General features: G+C 39.2%; 1 protein-coding gene across 11 annotated transcripts in view; it reads left to right on the plus strand.

Moving 5' to 3' along the window:
• The window catches only part of HDAC9 (histone deacetylase 9), a 455,819-nt gene extending 435,152 nt beyond the window's left edge, over nucleotides 1-20,667 (plus strand). For all 11 annotated transcript variants that reach the window (XM_071429136.1, XM_071429143.1, XM_071429142.1 and 8 more), the window contains 2 exons: nucleotides 4,961-5,114; nucleotides 14,177-20,667. In XM_071429136.1, coding sequence (XP_071285237.1) covers nucleotides 4,961-5,114; nucleotides 14,177-14,216 — 194 coding nt within the window. In that variant the 3' untranslated portion in view covers nucleotides 14,217-20,667. The remainder of the gene's footprint in view (nucleotides 1-4,960; nucleotides 5,115-14,176) is intronic.
• Nucleotides 20,668-21,123: the final 456 nt, after the last annotated feature.

Below are 21,123 nucleotides of genomic sequence, written 5' to 3' on the forward strand. Positions count from 1 at the left end.
AAAAGAGTGGGAAAATGTTTTATGTATAAATTGACATGCTGTGTCTAATATTTATGTACATATATATATATATGCTTTTATTTTTATTTCTTCAGCATCTCTTTGTTTCTGCCACATATTTAAAAAGTAACCCATTAAAATTATTTAAACATTTCTGATTCCTGAAAATTCCCAAATCTTTTCATTCCAGAGGAGCTTGGATGAAATAGTTGTTTGTCAGTGAGGGACAGGAACAGACAGGTAATTTAGAGCTCTGACGAATAGTTTGTCAGATCCTGTTTTTGCAGCCCTTTACAAGGTACTCACTTAGAGATTCACATGAGCTTGAGATAAAGCTGAAAAGCTCCAATTGGGCACTGATCTATTGAACAGTGATAAAAAATACATTATTTTATTGTTTCTGAGACAGAGGAACATTATTGCTTCACTTGTGGGCTTTGACCCCAACCCTTAACTACCCAGATGCTTTAGAGCATTTGCTCACTGAAGAACTTTATGCCATCAATTGCTTCAGTCCAACTGAGTGTGCATCCCTTAAATTCTCTAATCTTCTTGTCTCTGCCATTTTACTGAGCCAGTGGGAGCTTCCTGACTTCTACTGTTTGCTGGCTCCTTTAGAATAACAAATGAATAACAAATGTTTTCCTTTATTTGAGATGAACCACAAGTGGTTGGGATTCATCTACGTAAAATAAATGCAGTTTTAAAAAGGGACACCATGTCCAATTCACTGCTCATGCAGTATTTCTCCATCTGATTTTAGTTGCAAGGTGACAAAGAAAATGCATTGTAGGTATATAATTCATCATGCACATCCAGTAGACACCTAAATATGGAAAAGCTCTAATTGAATTAGCTGTATGTAATATGTTCCAATAAGTCCTTTGTGCTGAGTGGTATGTCCCTGGGTAGCTCATGAGTTAAAACTCCATGTTAATAATCTGTTAATGATCTGGAAGGAGTCAGCAGGTTAAGGAGATTTGTGTACTGTGCAAGATAGAACAGATTTGCAAATGATAATAAGGGCAAAATGCCACACATAGACCAGAGACACAAGGAAAAGAGATGCAATTCTGTTTGAAATAAAATGTGTATGTAATGGAAAATGGATCTGAAACAAAAAAAAGGGTGAATTGAGAAACAGACAGAGTAGGAATACACACAATTGATGGCTGTTGAGAGAAAAGTGGATTTGGGAAAAAATATACAGTGTAAATCTGAGAACATAGTACAGAGCTCTGCAGAATGACTCAATTTTAACACAATTAGGTTTCAGCTGAACTGGTATAGTCATGCAGTCCAGTGGGCAGTTCTGAAATCTTTGTCAGGCTGCTCAGGGTTTAGACTCACTTAAATACAACATTCTGCCTTTTCTTGCAACTACCTAAAAAGTTACATTTACCTCATTTTGTTCGGAGAGAGTCCAAGTATTCAGAAGGAATATGCTTGGATGACAGAAAGGAGTCCTGAGGAAGTTCAGTGCAGCTTTGTGATGTATATTTAGATCTAAGAGAAGCAAGTACCTGTCCAATATTTTAGAGACTTAGGCAGGCTGGACAGCATTAGTCTGTTGAGTAGCACCTCAGGAGGTACTGAGAAAGCTTGGTTTGTTTGGATCATGGCATTGCCTTTGGATATTTGGTTTGGATTTCTATGGTCCAACTTTCACAATTAATATTATCAACATTTTATACCAAATAAGCCCCTCCTGTGTGCTTTTTTTACAAAACCTTGAAGCTACAATACTTAGAAACTGAGACAACTTTTTTTCTAACTAGAATAGAATTTCTATAAATGTTTCATATTGACAGTTTTGTATTGACAAAACTCCTCTGAAAATGTAACAAGTTTGGAATTAGTCATTTCCACACACATGTAACAGGCTATTTCTAAACAATCCTGTTTTAGCAGAATTCCAACCCCAAACATTGTTTTCAAGCAAGCCACAGTACAGCATATTCAAATCTTTGAAAGGCAATTACAAATGCCTATAGGAGTGTCAGAAACATTCCCTCTTATTATTTCCAATTTATTGAGTCAGTGCTCAAACAAATCTTTGAGGGAGGCTTAAGCACATTTTCATGCTGAAAGCCAAAGCATACCTAGAAGACTGGTTTGGCTTGATTGTTTTCTCCTTGCAATCCATGATTGCTCAAGTTTTGTATGAATGAAACCAACAGTATGCTTCATTCTTTCCCTTGAGCTCCACCAAGTTCTTCTCAATGACTGTAACGGCGCTGGTAGAATTTCACATTCCAGTAGAGCACAGTAGAAATGGCATTTTCAGAGATTGGAGTGATTTGAGGCCAATTCTTTTTGACTTTTTTAATTGACAATCCACAGCATACCTGCTAACAAAGCTCCTTGGCAGCTGTGTGCTGTGATTGGCTCCCCATTCCATAACTCTTTGCCTGCAAATCTTTTGGCTGAACACTCATTCAAGGCCTGTATGTTTTGTGTGCAGCAAATAAATGTCCTGGATAAAAAGAAGCTTGCAAAGCTCTTCTGCTTACCCAAGGTGTTTGTAAAGTACATTTTTCCGATTTTAAGGAAAAACCTATCATTGTTTTCCACAGAGCATCACAGAGCCCTCTTTTCGTGAGGTACCTGCTGCTACCTGGATGCTGTTTCTAATTGTGACTGCTTAAACATTTCCCCCCAACAAACACCCTGCTGGGCAGTTCCTTTCTCCAGGACCCTCCACTGCAGTATATGGGCTGCCACCTGCCTCCTGGCCTGACTCTGCTCCCTCTCTTGCTGAAGGCCCTCTCATAACACAGCTCTCAGTGTGGGGAAACAAAGAACACCACCAATCGCTTGGGAGTCAAGGGCAGTTAAATGGGTGCAGAGAGCCCACTAATATGCTTGAATTGGCCCTGAGTTTTAATGTTACAAGAAAGTCAGGATTCAGGGGGCAGCTGGTGTGCAAGCCTGTGTGTGTGAATGAACGAATGTGATGTAGCAATCCTCACGGATGCTGTTTTATTGTTGCTGCAGGAGAGCAACACAGTGGTAGCTGGGTACTAATATTTTATTTTATGAATAAAAGCCCTTGAAAACTCCAGCAGTGAACATGGGTTCATTTCTTTTATAGGCAAGAGGGGGTATTATTCCCATGCCAACAGATTTGATTTTCTTGCACATCTGTTTCTGCAACAAAAGCCCCACCCACTCTGTGAACATTTAGCTCATAAATTATAGGGTTTGAATTGGGTGTATATTGCAAAGACTGACTTTTGTACATAGGATCTGTGAGAACACTGTGGAATGCTCATATAACTTTTTTGTTTGTTTTTAGTGTATTTTTTAATGAATAGAGAATATGGTCTCTGAGCACAGTAATAATAGAGAATATTTTTGTCTTGTTTTTATAAAATTTGCCAGGCTCCAATCATTGAGCCTACTGTTATGTACATAACTTTTTAGCTCTGTCTTTCATGTTTTTGGAGCAAAGCCAACCTCCTAACACTTAATCTCAACTTTGTAGGATACTTAATACACTTTATATTTTATCCCCAGAAGGTCCCTGTTATTTAAAGATTCTGCTAACTACTCAAACGTGCACACTATTAGAGTTCAAAGAAACACTCTGGCCATGCTCGCTTGTTGTTCTTGAAGATTGACTTGGGCTTTCATCTTGCAATGATGTTTTTGAATAAAGACATTTTCAGACTTTATTGACAGCTGCTTTCTCACTGGAGGGAAAAGTTCATCCTTCCAAAAGCCTGAAACTGTGTTGAGAGCTGTGTTACCAAAGAGGAAGTTTTCAGCAGCCTTTCTGCAGCACAGGCAGCACCACTGCTGGCCTGGCCTCCCAGCTGTCAAAGCCTCCAGCTACCCTCTGGATAAGCACCTCAGCTCAGCCTGCTGCCCAGCTGCCAAAATCCTCCTTTTAGTCCTTGGAAAGGTCCCCTGCTTGATCCCCTCTCTTTCACAGCTGTTGAAACCCTCTGTCTAATTCTCAGATAAGTACCCTGATCCAACCTCTGCAGCAGCTGCTGAAAGCTTCTTGCTAAACACTGAGTAAGCTCTGGTCCAGAGCTCCCAGACTTCCCAAAGCTCCTAATCCCCAGGTGTCATCCACCTGGCAATTAGTGAGTGCTCAGTGTTTTACTGGACTGTTAAGAAATATGTATGTAAATTCATACTTATTCATGTGGTTTCCAATAATAAAACAGTTTCTTAGTAGCCGTGCTGCTATTTCTTAATAGCAGATCATTTTATGTGTTTAGGATGAGTCACCTGCCATTATTCTTTGCATTGCTTGATGAGCTTCTTCTGTTGCAGGCAGAAATCTGAAAATACTCATGCTTTTAGTTCACTGCTGTATTTTTACATAGCAGACCAGAAAGCTCTATCCCTTATGATACCTGGCAGCTTTCCAGCAACAGCCAGTTCATATATGAAAGTTTTAACTAAATTATTGTTCTAGTATACGCCCTGAGGTTGGAGGAGAAAGAACATCCAGGACTAACAAACCTGATTGTTCTGGCAACACCACTTCAGTCTGAGCTGGCATTTCTGACTTCTTTCCTTTTCAAGACAGTGCTGTGTGAGCACTTTGTACAACAATGTACATTTTTTACATTTTGCTGTCTCTGCATCAACTGTGTGCCATATCAGAACTTCTGGTTATTAACCCTGCTCTGAACTCCCATCACCTTGTGTAGATAAGGCCAATAGCCTTCCTGACAATCTGTGTTCATTAGTCTGTCTGTTACTCCAGTTTATTACCTTCTGGGGAAGGGTGTGACACAGCTCTTGGAATGAAAGCACTTTCCAACTTGGCATTCTTAGGTTCAGAAATAGACCTCTTCACTGCAGTCTGAAATTTCAACTGTACTGCTTACACCACAGAGATTTTAAACTATAATCACTCAGTGTTGAACTAAGTGATTACTGTTCTTGTACCACCGTGCTAGCTAAAATTCCCATAAATTATTATGTGTGTTTTCCTTAGGCAAGTACTGGAAGTCAGTGGAGCCATACTCTGTGCCAGTGGATTGTGCTCTGGCTGAGTCTCAGAAGCAAGAGAGGGAGGAGACAGAAACAGTATCAGCTATGGCCTCTCTTTCAGTGGATGTTGAGCAGTGTATTCCTCAGGAAGGCAGCAGGTAAGTGTACGAAATTATTACAGACAACAAGGCTTTCACTCCAGCCAAGTAAAATGAAGAAGAAAGCAGGACTAACGGTTGTTTCAAAATTATTTGCTAATTGAGATACCTGGAGTTTTTCATCCCTGGATTTCAGTTCTCTCACTTAGCCACTGGAAGCAGAGATATTAGCAGTTTTTTGGGGCTGGTATCTCTATTTCTGTTCTAAAGTTCATGATTATAACAAGAACCTCATTTTCTTCCCGTGTCTACTTCTTGCTACTTCATAAAAACTGCAATATCCATATGAAGTAAATAGACATGGTCAAGTGTAATCAACCATATTCTTCTCATTAGAAGCTTTTAAAATCTCTTTTAATTTTCTAGGAAGGTGTTCAACAAACAGTCAGATAAATTTACTAACAATAGACTTAAATCACTAATGAGTGATATTAGACAGGCATTAGAAGTTACTTTCCTGGAAGAAATGTGAACATTGCCAGTGTAAAACTTAAAGCTATCCTGACCAGGATTAGGGCCAACATTTTCTATGTACTAAGATGAAGGTACACCAGCAAAGAACGAGAGTGCTGATTTTTCCAGCTTGTCATCTGCTTTTTACATTAATGAAAATTGCTTTCAACTTGCAAATTAGGAAAATGATGCAGTAAATGCTATTATGTGTTTTGCCAATTACACATGAAAAAAACACAGTAGCCACCGAGTATGGTGTCATCTATAATCAGAAAAGCCACTGGAGAAGTTTTTGGAGTTTCCTATTTTTTTTGTTCTAAGGAAAAATACTCCTGGTCTTCACCAGTAGAGGAAGACACAAAATGTAGTGGAACTACTTGGGTTCCATCATACACAGAAAATAGGGGAGAGGGGAGGAAAGATGAAAAAAGCCTTATAAGGAGACTCATCAGTTCATCAGGCTGTGGAACAACAGTAGAGAAAGGAGGGAGCTGTGGGTAGGGACAGCAGTGGTGGGAGTGGAGCCAGAAAGATCCATGGCTCCTACATTGTGACTGCTTCTTAGTTGCTTCAGTTCTTCCCTCCTGTGTTGTGTCTTTTAATCAGAACTGAACTGATAGGCACCCAGGGGAATAGTGCAATGCTCAAAGCTGTGGATTTGTTTGGCAATGAACATCCCTCACAACAGTGGCAACACTCATCTGTCAAAGAATTGAGGCATGGTTCAAAGGGACACACAGGGAGTGGAGCTAGCTAGTAAAGTTCACAGTATTTTCATAATTACCTTTCCAATCGTAATTATAGTTAATATGCCATGGCTATTCTTGTGCTAGGATTATTGCAGACAACTTTATAAATGCTTAGAGAAGAATCCATGATGAACTCAAGATGTATTTTAGATTTGTGACTGTGGTAATCAGTGCTCAACTAAGGAATAATGTAGTTTTTCATATAAGTTTCTGACAGTTACAAGACACTTCTGCTAGCTAGGGACAGAAAAATTCCCACTTGTGTGTGCATAGCTCTGAAATATAAATAATTTTAGTTAAAGTATTGGAAATAATGCAGTGAAGCAAATTAAAGCTATAAATTGTCTGGAAAAGGGCATGGTTAATTTTGTGTATTTTTACATTGCTGAGAATAACTAAAAATTTTGTTATGTGCCTCCACTCAAAACTACCAAGAGCAACTGCTACTCCTACATGATTTGAACAAAATAACCCTTTGACTAACACTGCGCTTAATTACTGTACTTATTACCTACCAACTGATAACCTGTGACAGTTTCCACCCATGCTGAAAACAATTTCAGGGCAGTGCTGAAAAACATGGCAGAAAATGGATGTACTGAAATGTGCACAAGTGGAATTCATGTGGCTGCCAGATTCATTACACTTCATCAGTTCTGGACTCTTGTAGGGATGAATCCATTGTGATGAATTGTTTTGTGGAAAAATTACTTCGTTTGGAATATCTTCTGTGGTGCTGCAGATATTTGTCAGCAGTGCAAAAAAAAAGCCTACGCGCTCATGCGTCCTGAAATCTCCTTCTGCACTCGTAACCCCCAAAGAAGTCACATGAAGCCAAGTCGCCATTAAAGAGGTGACACGACAAGAAAAATGCTGTCCCACTGGACCAAAATTGATAGTTAGGTTTTCTGAGGCTTCTGAACATCATTATCTTTGTTTTCTTCCTGATGAATGTAAGGAACAATATGGAATCAAAAGTGATCCCCCTGAAAGTTGGATTTTGAGAGTCCTCAACTGTGAGGAAACCTGAGAGGGCCTGCCTGCTCTTTGAGTGTGAATGAAAATCCATCATGGAATGTCCAGGGAGTGAGCCTGTGACATTGCATGCTTTGGGTTCTGTATCATTTACTTCATTTCACATAAGCACACCATCCATTTCATAGGTACATACCAACACAATCAGCAGTAATGTAGAGACAAGTTCAGCTCTGCTTTTTCACGTTTTTTAATGTTTTTGTAATGAAGGACCATGTATGCAATGCACCTTCTCCAGACACTTCCTGCAGCAAACAGAGCAGCAGGGATGTGAGGAGTCATGTGGTGTCTCAAGCTCCATTAGAAGGTGTTCCCTTGCTCCTACTGGTGTAGATGGGGTCACCTTCTGAAGACCTGTTGCAAGCTTTTGCATTGAGTGTTCATTTGGGAAAGTTGCTTGTGACAGGTAGGGTGGGAGCAGAACAGGAAGCACTGTGGTTGACAGGGCAGCCTGAAAGGTTCCTTCCTTACACCAGGAGTCAGTTTGCTTCCTCTTAATTCCCACCATGGTCAGCCAGGCCGATAGTTCTGGCCTGCAACTCCAAGCCTGTTTCACTGCTTCTATGGCAGAGATCCTGTTGACTTCAGCTCTGGATGGTCAGGCCTCCAGATGAAGAGCTGCAGCAAGAGTCTCTTTGCGGGAAACTCTGGCCAGTTATGTTGGAGGATATATTGGTGTTGGAGTGAGATGACTCACTTTAAACTCAGATTTTGGGCAAAGCAGTTCTTTTCCTGGCCAACTCATATCTGACTCATTTACCACTGATGGATAAAATGCTCCTGGCTAAGGCCCATATAAAGTATTTTTATTTCTTTCTTCTCTCTTTCTTTCTTTTCTTCAAGTGACAGTGCCGATTATTTTTTTACTTGATTTTCTCTGGCAGGGTAAATGAAGAAAAACGTGTAAAGCTGCTACACTTTTGGTGTTTTATTTTACCAAAGCATAACTCTGCATCCTAAGGTCCAATTGAATCTTGATTATAGATGTTGGAAGAGTACAGATATAGAAAAAAGAGTCTGTGGATAGGATAGGAAACATGTATGGTGCTAACAGGGATTTAAATAGAGATGCAATTAGAGGAACAGGCATGCCCTATAAAACATTTCTAACTACCGGAACTTTTGTGTGTTGATAACTGTTTATTCCCTATGTGAGATACAGATTTAGCTGATTAGAATTTTGCTTTAGCCAGACATCTGTTTCAGAAAGTGTGCTGTGAAACATTCAGTACACTGCTGTCCCTGATACCTTGGAGCTTCTGTATGTTTCTTCTTAAAATGGAAAAAGAAAAGGGTATGGAGAGAGATCTTTTGCACTTACTGTTTTTACAGGAAGCAGTAAATCTTGAGAATGACATTTATCAGAATTTGACTTTATGGCTCTGGTTCAGCTGAGCATAGATTTTACTCAAATGGAAATAAAAGCAAAGTATAATTTTTATTCTTAGTGTTACAGAGCTACCAGTTGCAGTTTCAGTCAAATTGCCTTATATTACATAGAGCAAATGGTTGAATCATGGGGTACAGCTAGCTACCCTTTAGGGTCACTTGCCATATTTGTCTGTCCATTCATAAAGCTTCGCTTGCCATTTCACTGTTCAGACATCTACCTCAGCTGTGCTGAGTACACAGCACCTGCCTGGCCATACCCTACAGGGCTTACAATCCCCTCCAGGTTCAGGAGCTGCAGAACAGCTTTCCCAGGGCAGCCTACACCCTCATCTTGCTCACCTTCTCATCCTTTGATGGGTGTTCATAAGGAAGAGAACCAGGAGTAGAGGAGGCTGAGAGCCAGCCTTGCCCTGGTGAGTTGATAGATCTTAACTGCTCTATCTGACCCATCCTGTGTAAAAGCCTTGAGGATACATACACAGGCATAAACTTTTCAAAATATTTTTGAGCCAGCTTATACCTCTGGGTAAGCAGTTGGGTAGTGAACCCCACAGCCTCATCAGGCATCACACTGCTTTTACTTATTAACCAATGAAATCATTGGGAAACCCCTAGGTCTTGTACTGTGAGAGAGAAAACCACCTCTTTTCTTACTCATAATCTTTGACCCATATCTGGTTTTAAAGGCTTGAGCTTCTCAAGACTCTGTATTCCTGCTGGTATGGAAATAATTTCTTACCTTTGATGATTTTTGCGCCTCTCTGTGCTTTTTGTAGTTTCTCTGAGATGGAGTAAAAGCTGCATGCAGGACTGCAAGTCCTGGGCACATTGTGAATTTACACAGTAGCTAATACTGGGGATGTTTTGTTTCTGTGGCTTTCTGCTCCCCTACCATTAACTCCAAGCTATCAGTCATAGCCATCACCGTTAAAAGTGTTAAAGCTGTCCCCCCTCATTTTGTATATTCTGTGTTTGTGTTGTTTGCCTTCTCCTCCATACTGAAATGCTGCTATGGGACGTAGAGCTGAGTAGTATTGGCAATTTGGTGTCATCAGCAAACATTATCACCTAAATCTATTTGTAGTCTGCCTAGTCTTTTTGAGATGCTCTGGAGAATTCCTCCATGGTGAAAACTCACCAGTATTACTCTGTGATTCCTGCTTCTGTTGTATTGTCAATCTGTGAAAGGACCTTCTTTCAACAACCAAGGTTCTTCTAAGCACTTGGATAAAATTGTTGGAAGACCTACTTTGCAGAGGAAAATCACTTGATCCCTCTTCCCTAATTTCCTTCAGAAACTTTTAATAAATTTGAAAGGATTGCCATCTTTATAAGTATTAAGACCTAACTCTTACCCGAATGACTGTTGCCTAAATGCCTGCTAATTCCATCACTGATTGTAGCTGCTTTCAATTTTGTCATACAGGCTTACTGTACCTCGTGTGATTTCCAAAAGGGGAATTGCTTTTCTTGCCTTCTCTACCTCTTGCTGAGTTAAGCTGTAGAATATACTCAATAACTATTTATTTAACAACATCCTAGTCATATTTCCCTGGAACTTAGACAAATATCATCTGCTCTTAGAAATTTGGCAATGTTTGGTGTATCACTTTGTTCTAGCACTGATTCAGTTTAGGATAGTTCATCTGCAAGTAATAAAATCTCACTGACACATCTCTAGTGAACCCAGATATAAATAGTTCATTTTACTTTTGTGGTCTACCTTCCTCGATGCTCCTTTTATGCTTTGATCATTTCCTCTGATGTATTTTGAAAGATCTTTTTATTATTAGCTTTTATGCCTTTAATATGTTGCTTTTCAGACTTTCCTTTACTTTGCTTCATTGAGGGTTTACATTTAATTTGCTGGATTATTTAATTTACCTTCTTTGGACATTACATCCTCTTTTGAGGGTATATATGTAGTTACCTTATTCTGCTCTTAAACTAGGATGGTTTTTTACTTTTAGTTCCTTTCTCTTTGATCCATACTAAGTCCATTTTTACTAGGATATATTCTTACTCAGGATGTCTTATATAACCTCTTTAGACACTCCCCAAATCACCTTCATGATATAGAAATGCATCTCTTTTCCCCCAGCTCTTTGCTACCAGAGGATCACTTTTCAATTACAATGATCTTCCCTGAGACAGCTGAGTTAAATTAGGAACAGATTATGGCATAAAATAGCCATACCATGCCAGAAAAATCTATCTTTTGTTCATTTTCTACCTTGGAAACATACCTTGAATTTTTATTTTTGTGTGTGTGATAATTCAGCTAAGAGAACTCTCTGTAATGCTCATTTAAAAAAGAAAGTAAGAGAAATGTTTTCTTTTTTTGGGCAATGTACAGAGTTTATCTACGTTCTTCAATACTATTTTTTAAATTGTAGATATCAATTTATTTTAATATTTTTCTCTTAAATTACATTTATTATTAATTGCCATCGAACAATATTTAAGATGTCACAAGTTTTTCCAGATTTTATCCATATGGTAGGATTTTTGCCTCATCTATCTATTTTGTTTGAAGGTTTAAACAGCATAATTTTATTTAGCATTAATTGCAAAGAGATTATTTCATTCTGCCATAGTTAGAATTCTGAGAGCTAGAGATGAGCACTCTTCACAGCACACCAAAGTAAAGTGAATGCAGGAGGGCTCAGCCCCTAGGAACTTGCAGTTTAAATGAGCCACAGTGAAGCCTTAGAGAAAAATCACAGTTGTGGTTCTATAATCATTGCAATTTCAATTGGTGTCTTTCTGAATTTGCTGACTGCATGGAATTGGTTTAGATCAGACCTGAGCTCACAGCTGCATCTCGAGGAACTGCTCTGAGCAGACGATGTGGGATGGGGGTCCTGCCTGTTTTATGTTTTTATGCCAGCTTCCTGTCAGCTGCAGGAGGACTGACTGAACTGATGTAACTCACAGTGACAAAGCTGAAGTAACACAAATTTGGCCTGTCAGACTCTGCCCCCTCGATTTTTCTTTTGACAACTTTTGATGTTGTCAGAATGGGTATTTATTGATTCTCTGCTCAGTGCTAAGGGATTTACAGTGTTTTTCTCTCTGTCCTTTGGCCCCAAAACAGTACTGGCTCTCACACAAAACTCTAGCCTGAGGCCTGAGTGTTATCTCATAAAAATAAATATTTTTGATGATAAACCATTGGATAAATCCAGTGACTTTTCTGACACTAATGAAATGAAGTTAAAGCATACACATAAGTCTTCAAAAGGAGACTGAAGAAGACTGTGAAAGTACCCAGACTGCAAGAAAAGAGCTGGATTGCCATGGCGGTCTAACCTTATCTCCCTTTCCTAAAAAGGACCTTGTATCTAGCACTTATATGTAAAAATTATTATTAGTACTTATGTTCTGGCTGGTGAAGAATTTTGGCCTGTTGTTGGAATATACTGGAATATATTAGAATATAACACTCAAGATCAGTGAGGGTTACTCCCGGCCCTCAGGAGCATCTTTGTCAGTGAAAAATTTCCCAGTGAAAAAAGTTCTATGTAAGATCCTCAATTGTACTATGTTCATGAGAATGTCAGTCCCAGAAGTCAAACACATGTGAACAGACTGTTGCATGCACTGCTTCCCTAGGTTCTTATGAATAGTCCAAGCCCTCCTCTCACTTCCAGAGCTTTTCCAGAACTTCACTCCTTCCTGATCTGCCAATCACCACCTGAAATCTATTGACACATATTGTTTCTCGTTTGCAGAACCTAAAAACTGAGCTGTCGTATGCTTCCAAATTATCTTCTTTCCAGACAGACCCATAACATTCTGGATCTTTAACAAGGGCTTATTGGCCCTCTCTGTTGTGCCAGAGGACTTTCAGATCTCCCACAAATGGCTGGAGAGAGTGGAAGTGTGTGGTCAACACAGCAGCAACACACCCTACGAATTCCTCACCTGGTGTGTGATCTTGTATTGCACCTGAGCACCTCAGCAGCAGGCAGGGCTCCATCTCACCCTGGCTGCCACTGTGTGCTCTCTGCTGCAAGCCAGAACAAAGGAAAAGGGGGGAAAGGGGGAGTGCAAGGGGGCTGCACCTCACTGCTCAGGAATGAGTGAGCCCCAGTGGTTACTGTACATAGGAAACATCCTCCACCATGTGGTGAAGAACTGAAGATTTGAGATTCGTTGATTAATCATCTTTTAGAGTTTATACCCTTTGGGAAGTGATTAGTCTGAAAAAGATCATCTTTTCCACATGTCATTCACCTGACATATTTTTCAACATACTATCAGTGATCATTCCAAATCAGAAAAGAATAATCTGTATAAAAATAATTGAAAGACGTACTGCTGATTTTTTCATTGGGAAAGGCTTTAATAAATTCCAGATTAATTTAAAATTCTCTGGCTTCCTTGCTGAATGAACTATCAAAGCCCAAGCAAGCCCCCCTTATTTTTTTTCCACGAGATCTCATGAATTTGAATTTTTTATGAATGTTTCACTGAAGCCAGTTATTACACTGGCTTACAAGAATTAACTGGCAAACATCTCATTTATTAATTTACATTTACTTTTCTCCCCTGATTTCAAAATTGCTTGCAGTTACTATTTTAAAGTAGTTCTTAAGGCTGACAGACTGAGATGAAAAATGGCTTCTGTCCAAATTATTTGCCCTTCAATAGTGAAGTCTCTCCATGATCTCAGAAGCTTCCCATTTTATAATTGCCATCACTTTCCTCAGTTGCAGTAGCTTGTCAGATACGAGGAATTGCAAGACTTGATATCAGCTCAGCATATGTGTCCTCATCATTTTCTTATTGGTTGTCTTAGAGAGTTCATGTTGCCTAAGACGATAATTTCCCAGGGGTTTCCATATAAAAGATAGATATAATCTGATTTTATATAATTATTAGATCCTTTTTCTTTGATAGCAATCTGCTGATCAGGTTCAGGATTTAGTCTCCAAAATTGCAGGCAGGCAGGCAATGTGTTTATGAAAATACAAAATCAAAAACTAGGGGACTGGAGAAGAACCTCAGAGGGAGCACTACTTGGCTACTAGTGAACAATTTTGCTTTAATGGCGTGCGCCTGAAAAAAATAAATGCAGGTATTTTTAGGTCCAAAAGCTTGTAAAATATAACTATCACAGCTATTTTTTTCATTAAATTATTTGATTCTGTTGACACAAAGCATGTACATTTCTGGGCAAAATGTTATAAAATATTCTGACATATTTTAATATAAACAGGAACATTTTCGGTGATTGCTTGGATCTAAAATGTTTTTCCACTTGACATTTGTTTATACTTCCTAGGAAAGAAACTCTATTTATGGATAGCTGAATAACACAAATAAACATCTGAGAGAGTTGAAAAATCAGCTTTGATTATGCATGGAAATCTACAATGTCATTGTGTACTCTTGTGCTGAATTCTGATTGCCTGTTTATTTTTACAGAGCTGCTGGTGAGCCCATGGAAGAAGAGCCAGCCTTGTGAAGTGCCAAGTCCTCCCTGATATTTCCTGTGGGTGACATCATTGTGTATCCCCCAAAGCACCCTCAGACATGTCTTGTCTGCTTCTTGGGTGGCACAGATCAGATGGAACATAAACACTGGGCACAAAACTCAGAGTAGCAGCTTCACTTGTTCTTTGGATGGACTTGAAAGAGCCTGAAAGATTCCTTAAATGTAACCGCCACAATTCTAGAGTTACAGAAAAAGGGACTTGGGAGAAAGAGCCCAGAGCATGCTTTTTAATGCTGTTTGACCCACTCACCAACACAAATTGTGAAATAGAGTATTGCAAAATTCTACATGATAGATTATAGATATGAGAAATGCAACAGCCAGCAACATACTCTGTGAACTCCATGAATCACTTTCTGACACTTTTTACTGGATAATTTTTTTCATACCGTGTTAAATTGTTAATAGAATTTGTTTTCTTTGCTCCGTGTAATGAAGAAAAACCCCCACCCTTATTTTATGTGCCATTTTTTAACCTCCTGTAATGAATTCTTAGCTGAATAAGTGAAAAGCGTTTAAATTATGATGAGATTTTAGCTAAAGGGAAAGCACTTCTTATTGTACTATAAATCCCCTGAAGTACTGTGCTTGGTGGTGCTTTATTTTCTCTTCCCTATTCCTGGCCATCCCTCCCCATTTCACGTAATCTTTTCTATCATAAAAACACATTCACGATTCTCTAAAATGATCTTTTGCCTTTAAGAAAAAGTGCTGTACCCTCTGTAGTTGACAGTAGCGCTCACCATATGTGCAGCAGAGATCAAGTATGGGTAGTTTTTCAAACGTGTTTTTGGTTTGTTCTGAAATGTTTCTGCGTTCTGACTCCAAAGCAGCGACCCTCAGTAACTGCGTGCAGCTCATTTGAAGCTCAGGTGTTTCTGTGGAGGTTGTGTGGGAGTGTTTTTTACAGGTCGTGTTGTGAATACCAACTGATTCTTTTATGCAGTCCTGCACCAAGAGAACTGATGTTGCTTAAGAAGCTTCAAAGGGTTTAGGCTTTATTTTAGATCCCCGAAGTGCAGCAAGATCTCCCTGCAATGCGACTTTAGCTGTTTAATTCCATGTTTGAGAACGTAACATAGAGTTGTGCCTTTAGCTGAAAATGAACGCTTAAACTGTTACACGTGTTGCCTTACTGTCAGAGAGAGAGAGAGAGAGAGAGAGAGAGAGAGATAGGGCATGTATGTAAGAGTACTTCAAATGAACAAAACTCTGCTACAGCAACTTTTATTTTGTTTACAACCTTCTCACCTAATGAACCCCAGGAGATACCTTGAAGTATTCAGCTTGCAGTATTTGATAGCTTGCTCAGCTTTTAAAAGCAAGTGATGTTCATTTTTTATATATTTGCCAAATTCAAAAAAGAAAAAAAAGAAAAGGATATATATTAAAGCCATAAGTGAAGACTGTCATGCTTTTTATTCTGAAATCTGAAAGGAACCTTAATTAAAACAAGATTTTGGGGAAGGCCATGATATGAAAGATATGGAACAATATGGTTTCAGTTATAGGCAGACTCAAACCTGTAAATCAAAGATGAAAGATTTCACTCAAATAGAATTATATAATTCTCTTTTGTTATGCAGTCAGACTATATCTTTCATGCATTTGGGTTTGTTTACGATTAGCATTTTAATTTTAAAGACTTTTATTACTTATACCAAAGCTCTCCACTACAAGTTAGAAATCTGAGGCATGCTTTGAAAAGGGAAATCTAAGAAAAGGGATGTCATTTCCTATAATGTGAAGTAAACTTTTATTCTGAAAGGTTTACTCTGGAATGAATGTATACCCCTTAAAAAGGGAAATAAAATTCTGACCCTCAGAAAGTGAAATAAAATTCTACCCCCCATTTACAAGCCAAAACCATGCTCGTTTTAGTAATGCAAAGAGTCCCATCAGGCTAAATTAACTCCTGGTGTAAGCCACCTTGCCTGACTCTGGGCTGTTCTGAAGGGGTTGTTCACATGACTAAAGCAATCAGGAGTTCCTCCTGCATTTTCAGCAGACTTCTGATGGCAATCTTACTTGCCATTTACTGCGATTTTGTTATGGTCATCAAAGAAATTTCCCTTCAAGGAAACCAAGGGCTATAGCTGATGAGTTGGGTAATTTGTAGAGCTTTTCACATTTTGAAATCATGGCTGAAAAATTTTAATTGAGTGCATAGTAACGTTTTAAAATGAACCCTAAAATCTGTTTGTGTCCTTAGCTTGCATGAACTTGCATATGAATTGCAACCTGAAATATGAGTTACAAGCTTTTCCAATCAAAGTATGTCTTCTGGGGTGCAAATCAGTTAAAGCTGTCTTTTTAGCTGAAAATGCTTTTAAAATGCCAGAATAATTTGAATTAAACCACATGATAAACTCACACTTATACATTTGTACAGATGTAGTCCCAGGCAGATATCTAGACATGCTGCTGGTTGAAGTTAGGATCGTTTGGATAAACAAGTGTGCTAATAAACTGCCCACAGATTGTGTCCAGAACTCTGTTCTGACTGAAGTCAACAGCAAAGTCCTCTTTGATTTCGATGGGAGATGGATCAGCCCCTGCTTTTCTTTTCCCCTTTAAGTCAAGAACACCATTGCTTTTTGATTATGTCGTTTCTAGGCATCTTACAGCCCTCTGGGAAATGATTGAGGCTTATGGTGAATATCAACACTTCCTTCAAAGCAGACCTGGGCTTTCTGAGAGGGCAGTTTCACTTGCTGCTGTTTTCTTCTCACAGTATTTTTTATTACTGTCAATAGCTCCCCATGGACTGGAGTTAAAATATCTTCCAGCAATTTTAGTCATAGTTCTAGGGAAATATTCACATAGACACTCTTAAAAACTGCCCAGTTTTAACTGGATTCAAAAACAGATTGCAAGAATTTCAGAAAGATGCATGAATTGTGTATTTCAAATGTAAAAATTCTGATTTTTGAGGAGACATCAAAGTCTCATGTCTCCCACAGACCTTTCCCACTAGGCTAAAGAGATTGACACCTTTGAAAATTCAGTCCCAGATATTTCAAGTTGACTGCCAAAATATCTATGTCTGAGCTTAGATTACATCTAAAACTGAGCTGAAATGCATAAACAAGATGGGATGAGGGTGGTTTCTGTGTGTGATTCCATGGGAAAGGTGAAGCTGAGGAGGCAGCAGGGAGCACTCAGAGCCAGGGTGACCCTCTGCCTGGTCCTGGTGGTACAAGGGCTGCAGGCAGGCAGAAGGACATCCCACTGTACCTCCACCACAGGCTGCCATTGCCAGTGGCAGCAAATCTCTGCCTCATGGGGGAATTCTGAAGTAATTTGTGCTCTGCCCCTGCTCCAGTCACCAACCACCAGAAAGAGAGATGCCTCAGCAGCAGCTCCCAGTAACATGCTTGCTCCTAAGTTTTTCTTCTCTAGCATTAGGAACAAAGTATTAAGCTCAGTTGAGCTTTTCTTGTATTACTATGCTTTTCTTGTACTTTTCTTGTATTCTTAGGTTCATAGTACAAACTGAAACCTAAAAAGAGACATGACTCAGGAGACCAAGAAAATATTTTTTTTTTTATCCAGCATAAGGCTCTTACCTGGGCTGGAGTAACAGCAATGAACAGCAAATCTCAGAACTGCTGAAATCTTCATGAGTGTTTTGCACTTCATTTTTGGACTCTGTGGAGGAATTCTGTATATGTTCATTTGGTTTTAATATAATTTTCAGCTTGATTATATGATCTCTTTTCAGGCAACATTTCTAGTGGGTAATCAAAGTTTTTGGGAATTTTGCCAGTGTAAAGATGACAGAATGATTCCCTTTCTTTAACCTCCCTAATTTTTCATTTGCATTTAGTGCAAATGAAGCAACTAATTCCAAGTAAGTGAATCTGAGAAAAGTAAAATCATTAATCTATCTTAAATAAATATTATAAAAGAAATGGAAAATTTTATGCAAATAAAGATGGCTATGCCTTTACTTTGCAAAAAAGTCAACAACATGCTGCAGGCTGAATACAAATGGCAAAACAAGCTTCTCTCTATTTTAGTTGGTGTCTTATCTAAGTGCAGCCTCTCTGAAAAGCTGAGAGTCAAAACCGGAGATGAAATATTAGAAAGGTTTTGCTGCAGCCAACACCAGAGGTCCTGTAGAGAACAAGAATGTAGAGACTGACTAATTTTTGTAGACAGACAGCAGGACACTTTCAGGGCAATGTGTCTGGGACAAAGAATTAGAGGGAACTTTTCCAAAGGCACTGATGGCTGTAAAACAACTAACTCCTGTTAGCTTGCAGGGGCAAGGAGGTGCTCAGCAAGCACCTATTCTTTGGGAAATGTCCCCTCTGTCCCACCAGCATGCCCAAACTCATGCAGATGTGAACGTGGCTTGGCTATTTTCTCTCCTCAGCAGCAGCAGCAGCAGCAGCAGTCACTATGTGTGCTGTGTCTACTGTGCATTTGCCCAAAAAGTTCTCAGCCCCCAGCAGACACTTCATAACATGACTGATAGGGGAATTTTTTTTTCCTCAGTAGTGGCCTTTCCAGAAGCATAGCAGTGCATGGTTGTTTTATTTTTAAAGGTCACAATAGAGCTTTGTGAACCATTATACTTTTTTTTTTTTTTTTACAGACTCCATGTGGAAGTAAAACAGAATATGTACCTGGGGAGGGGGGAAGTGGTGTGTGGAACCTGCCACAGGAAAGAATCTCTCTTAAATCAAGTTTCTGCTACTTGCTTTTTGTCCTGGATTTGATAGAGTTTGGGTTCTAAATTTAAGATCTTTCTTTGTCATGTCACTTGCTTTTTTTTTGTACCTGTAATTGAATTCACCCTTGTAAGACATAGAAAACCATCTGAAAAAAGTCTGGTTTCTGACAGATTCCCTGCCCTTGGTGTGGGAATGAGAATAGCTTATCTTTGCCACTTCTCGCAGCAATTAAATGCTTCATTTTTGTAACAGATCCAAACTGCAGCAGTATTTTAAGAGTACTATTTAGCTGGCTGTCTGCTGACTGTTAAAAAAAGAAATTGTGAAACTTACATTCCTCTCTAACCTCAAAAGAAGCCCATTTTGATTTTAACAATGTCATTTTTTCACTTGATCCAAAAGGGTTTTGTCCCATGAGATCTTGTTACTAGCTCAGTTCTAATCACTAGTAAATCACACACTACAGAAAGTGAAGACCAAAAAGGATGGATGTTCTAGCAACTCTCAGTTATGCCTCTTCTGCACAGTCCTTCATCCTGCTCCAGTGCCATGCTCTGTGGTTAAGAATGTTAGCATAGATTACAGCAAAATATAAATTGTTCTGCACCATCAAAGATACTGCTCTTTGGATGTCAATTAGCACTTTGTGAGCTGGGCTGTCATTTATAAGGGCTGTGATTTGTGACAAAGACATGCTTCTGTGGGGATGGTCTAAAGACAAGTGATGCATGCAAGCAGTGGCACTGGGGCTGTGTGGTCAGAATGATTCTGTGCCAAGATCTCCACACATTCCCCCTTTTTCTCCAATGCCTGCATGGCCAGAGGCACATTTGCAGTAGCAGAGCCATGGGATGTCCTGATTCAAAGACCACTTAAATCCCACTAACAGGCTTTGGGTAATTGGGAGGCAGCTAGAGGAGGAACCCAAACTCTGCACTCAGCCACACAAAACTGTATAAAAAGCCCAGGTAAAAGATCTGAGCTTGCCTCACATAATTTTTTCTGATATGAAGTGCCAGTTCTACTCCTAGAAAAGTCTGTCTGAAAGAAAATTGACTCTGCTGGATCTATTCTGCCGGCTTCCTGAGCGTGTATACGTCATGTGTTAGGGGAACAGGTTCATACTCATGTCTCTTGCTGCTTAGTTTACTGATATTTTAAATTTCATGATTGGCTTAATATTCCAAGTTAGGATCCAGTAGGAAAGCATAAAGCAATACCTGGTGAAGTCATAACTGAGGCTTTCAAAGCAAGCTTACTGCCATGGGTTTTTACAAGACTGACTTTTTGGCCTAGGGATACACAGCTGAAATGTCTATTTTTTTTGTAGGAAATTGATGTTGCTATCTGTTTCCATGATAAAAACCAGTCCTTTTGCTCAGAGTTCTGAAAGTTTATCTGTAATTTGTCTTTCCAGGCAGAGCAGATTCTAAAGGATAAAAGCATCAGTGGGACTGACCCAAAGGGCAACATTTTTAAAGGTCAATAGTAATATTTCCATAAGAGTAAAAGGAACCATTGTTATTATTCCTGATACATTTTTGTATCTGCAAGTATCCAATGAGTAATGTTAAGTAATATTGTGCTCCAGAACTTTGTTGATTATAGATATATGAGCATTGGATTGGCGTGAAATAGTCTTCAATCAAGTTGTTAAAATCCCTTTTGTTTTGTGTTTTGTATAATTCTTTGGCTATAGTCTTGTCCTAGTGTTAATAAAAGCTATTTGAAGTAAGCTAGTTCAATACTCTGAGGAGTTTTTTTTGCCTGTTTTATTTTTTAATCAGTGTGAAAAAGAAGTGGAGCTTTGAACATGCCACCCTGGTTGGATCATAGGATTCTGACTGTTAAAATATAAAGGGGGAAGCATGGTGAAGCTGGAGTGCATAAAAAAGGAACCACAAATGTTAATGTAAAAGTAATGTTACATAGCAGGCTAAAACACACACAAAGCAGAGCATTGCAGAGCTCCAGCTCTAACACCAAGCTCATATTCTATAGTTCCTTTGGCTCATTGTCCTGAGGCGTTGCAGAACACATAATTCTCCTCCCAGTGAAGCAATTTAAATAGTACATGCACTGTTTGGAAAGCTGCAAGGCCCCTGCTTTGTGGGCGGTGGGGAATACCCAGCACTGCGCAGCAATGCTCTGGGTCGCGGTATTGCTCCAGCCCTGCTGCTGCTGCTGTAAAACTC

The sequence above is a fragment of the Agelaius tricolor genome, unplaced genomic scaffold, assembly GCF_023055355.1.
Source record: "Agelaius tricolor isolate 1412-34295 unplaced genomic scaffold, bAgeTri1.0.p SCAF_6, whole genome shotgun sequence".
NCBI lineage: Eukaryota > Metazoa > Chordata > Aves > Passeriformes > Icteridae > Agelaius > Agelaius tricolor.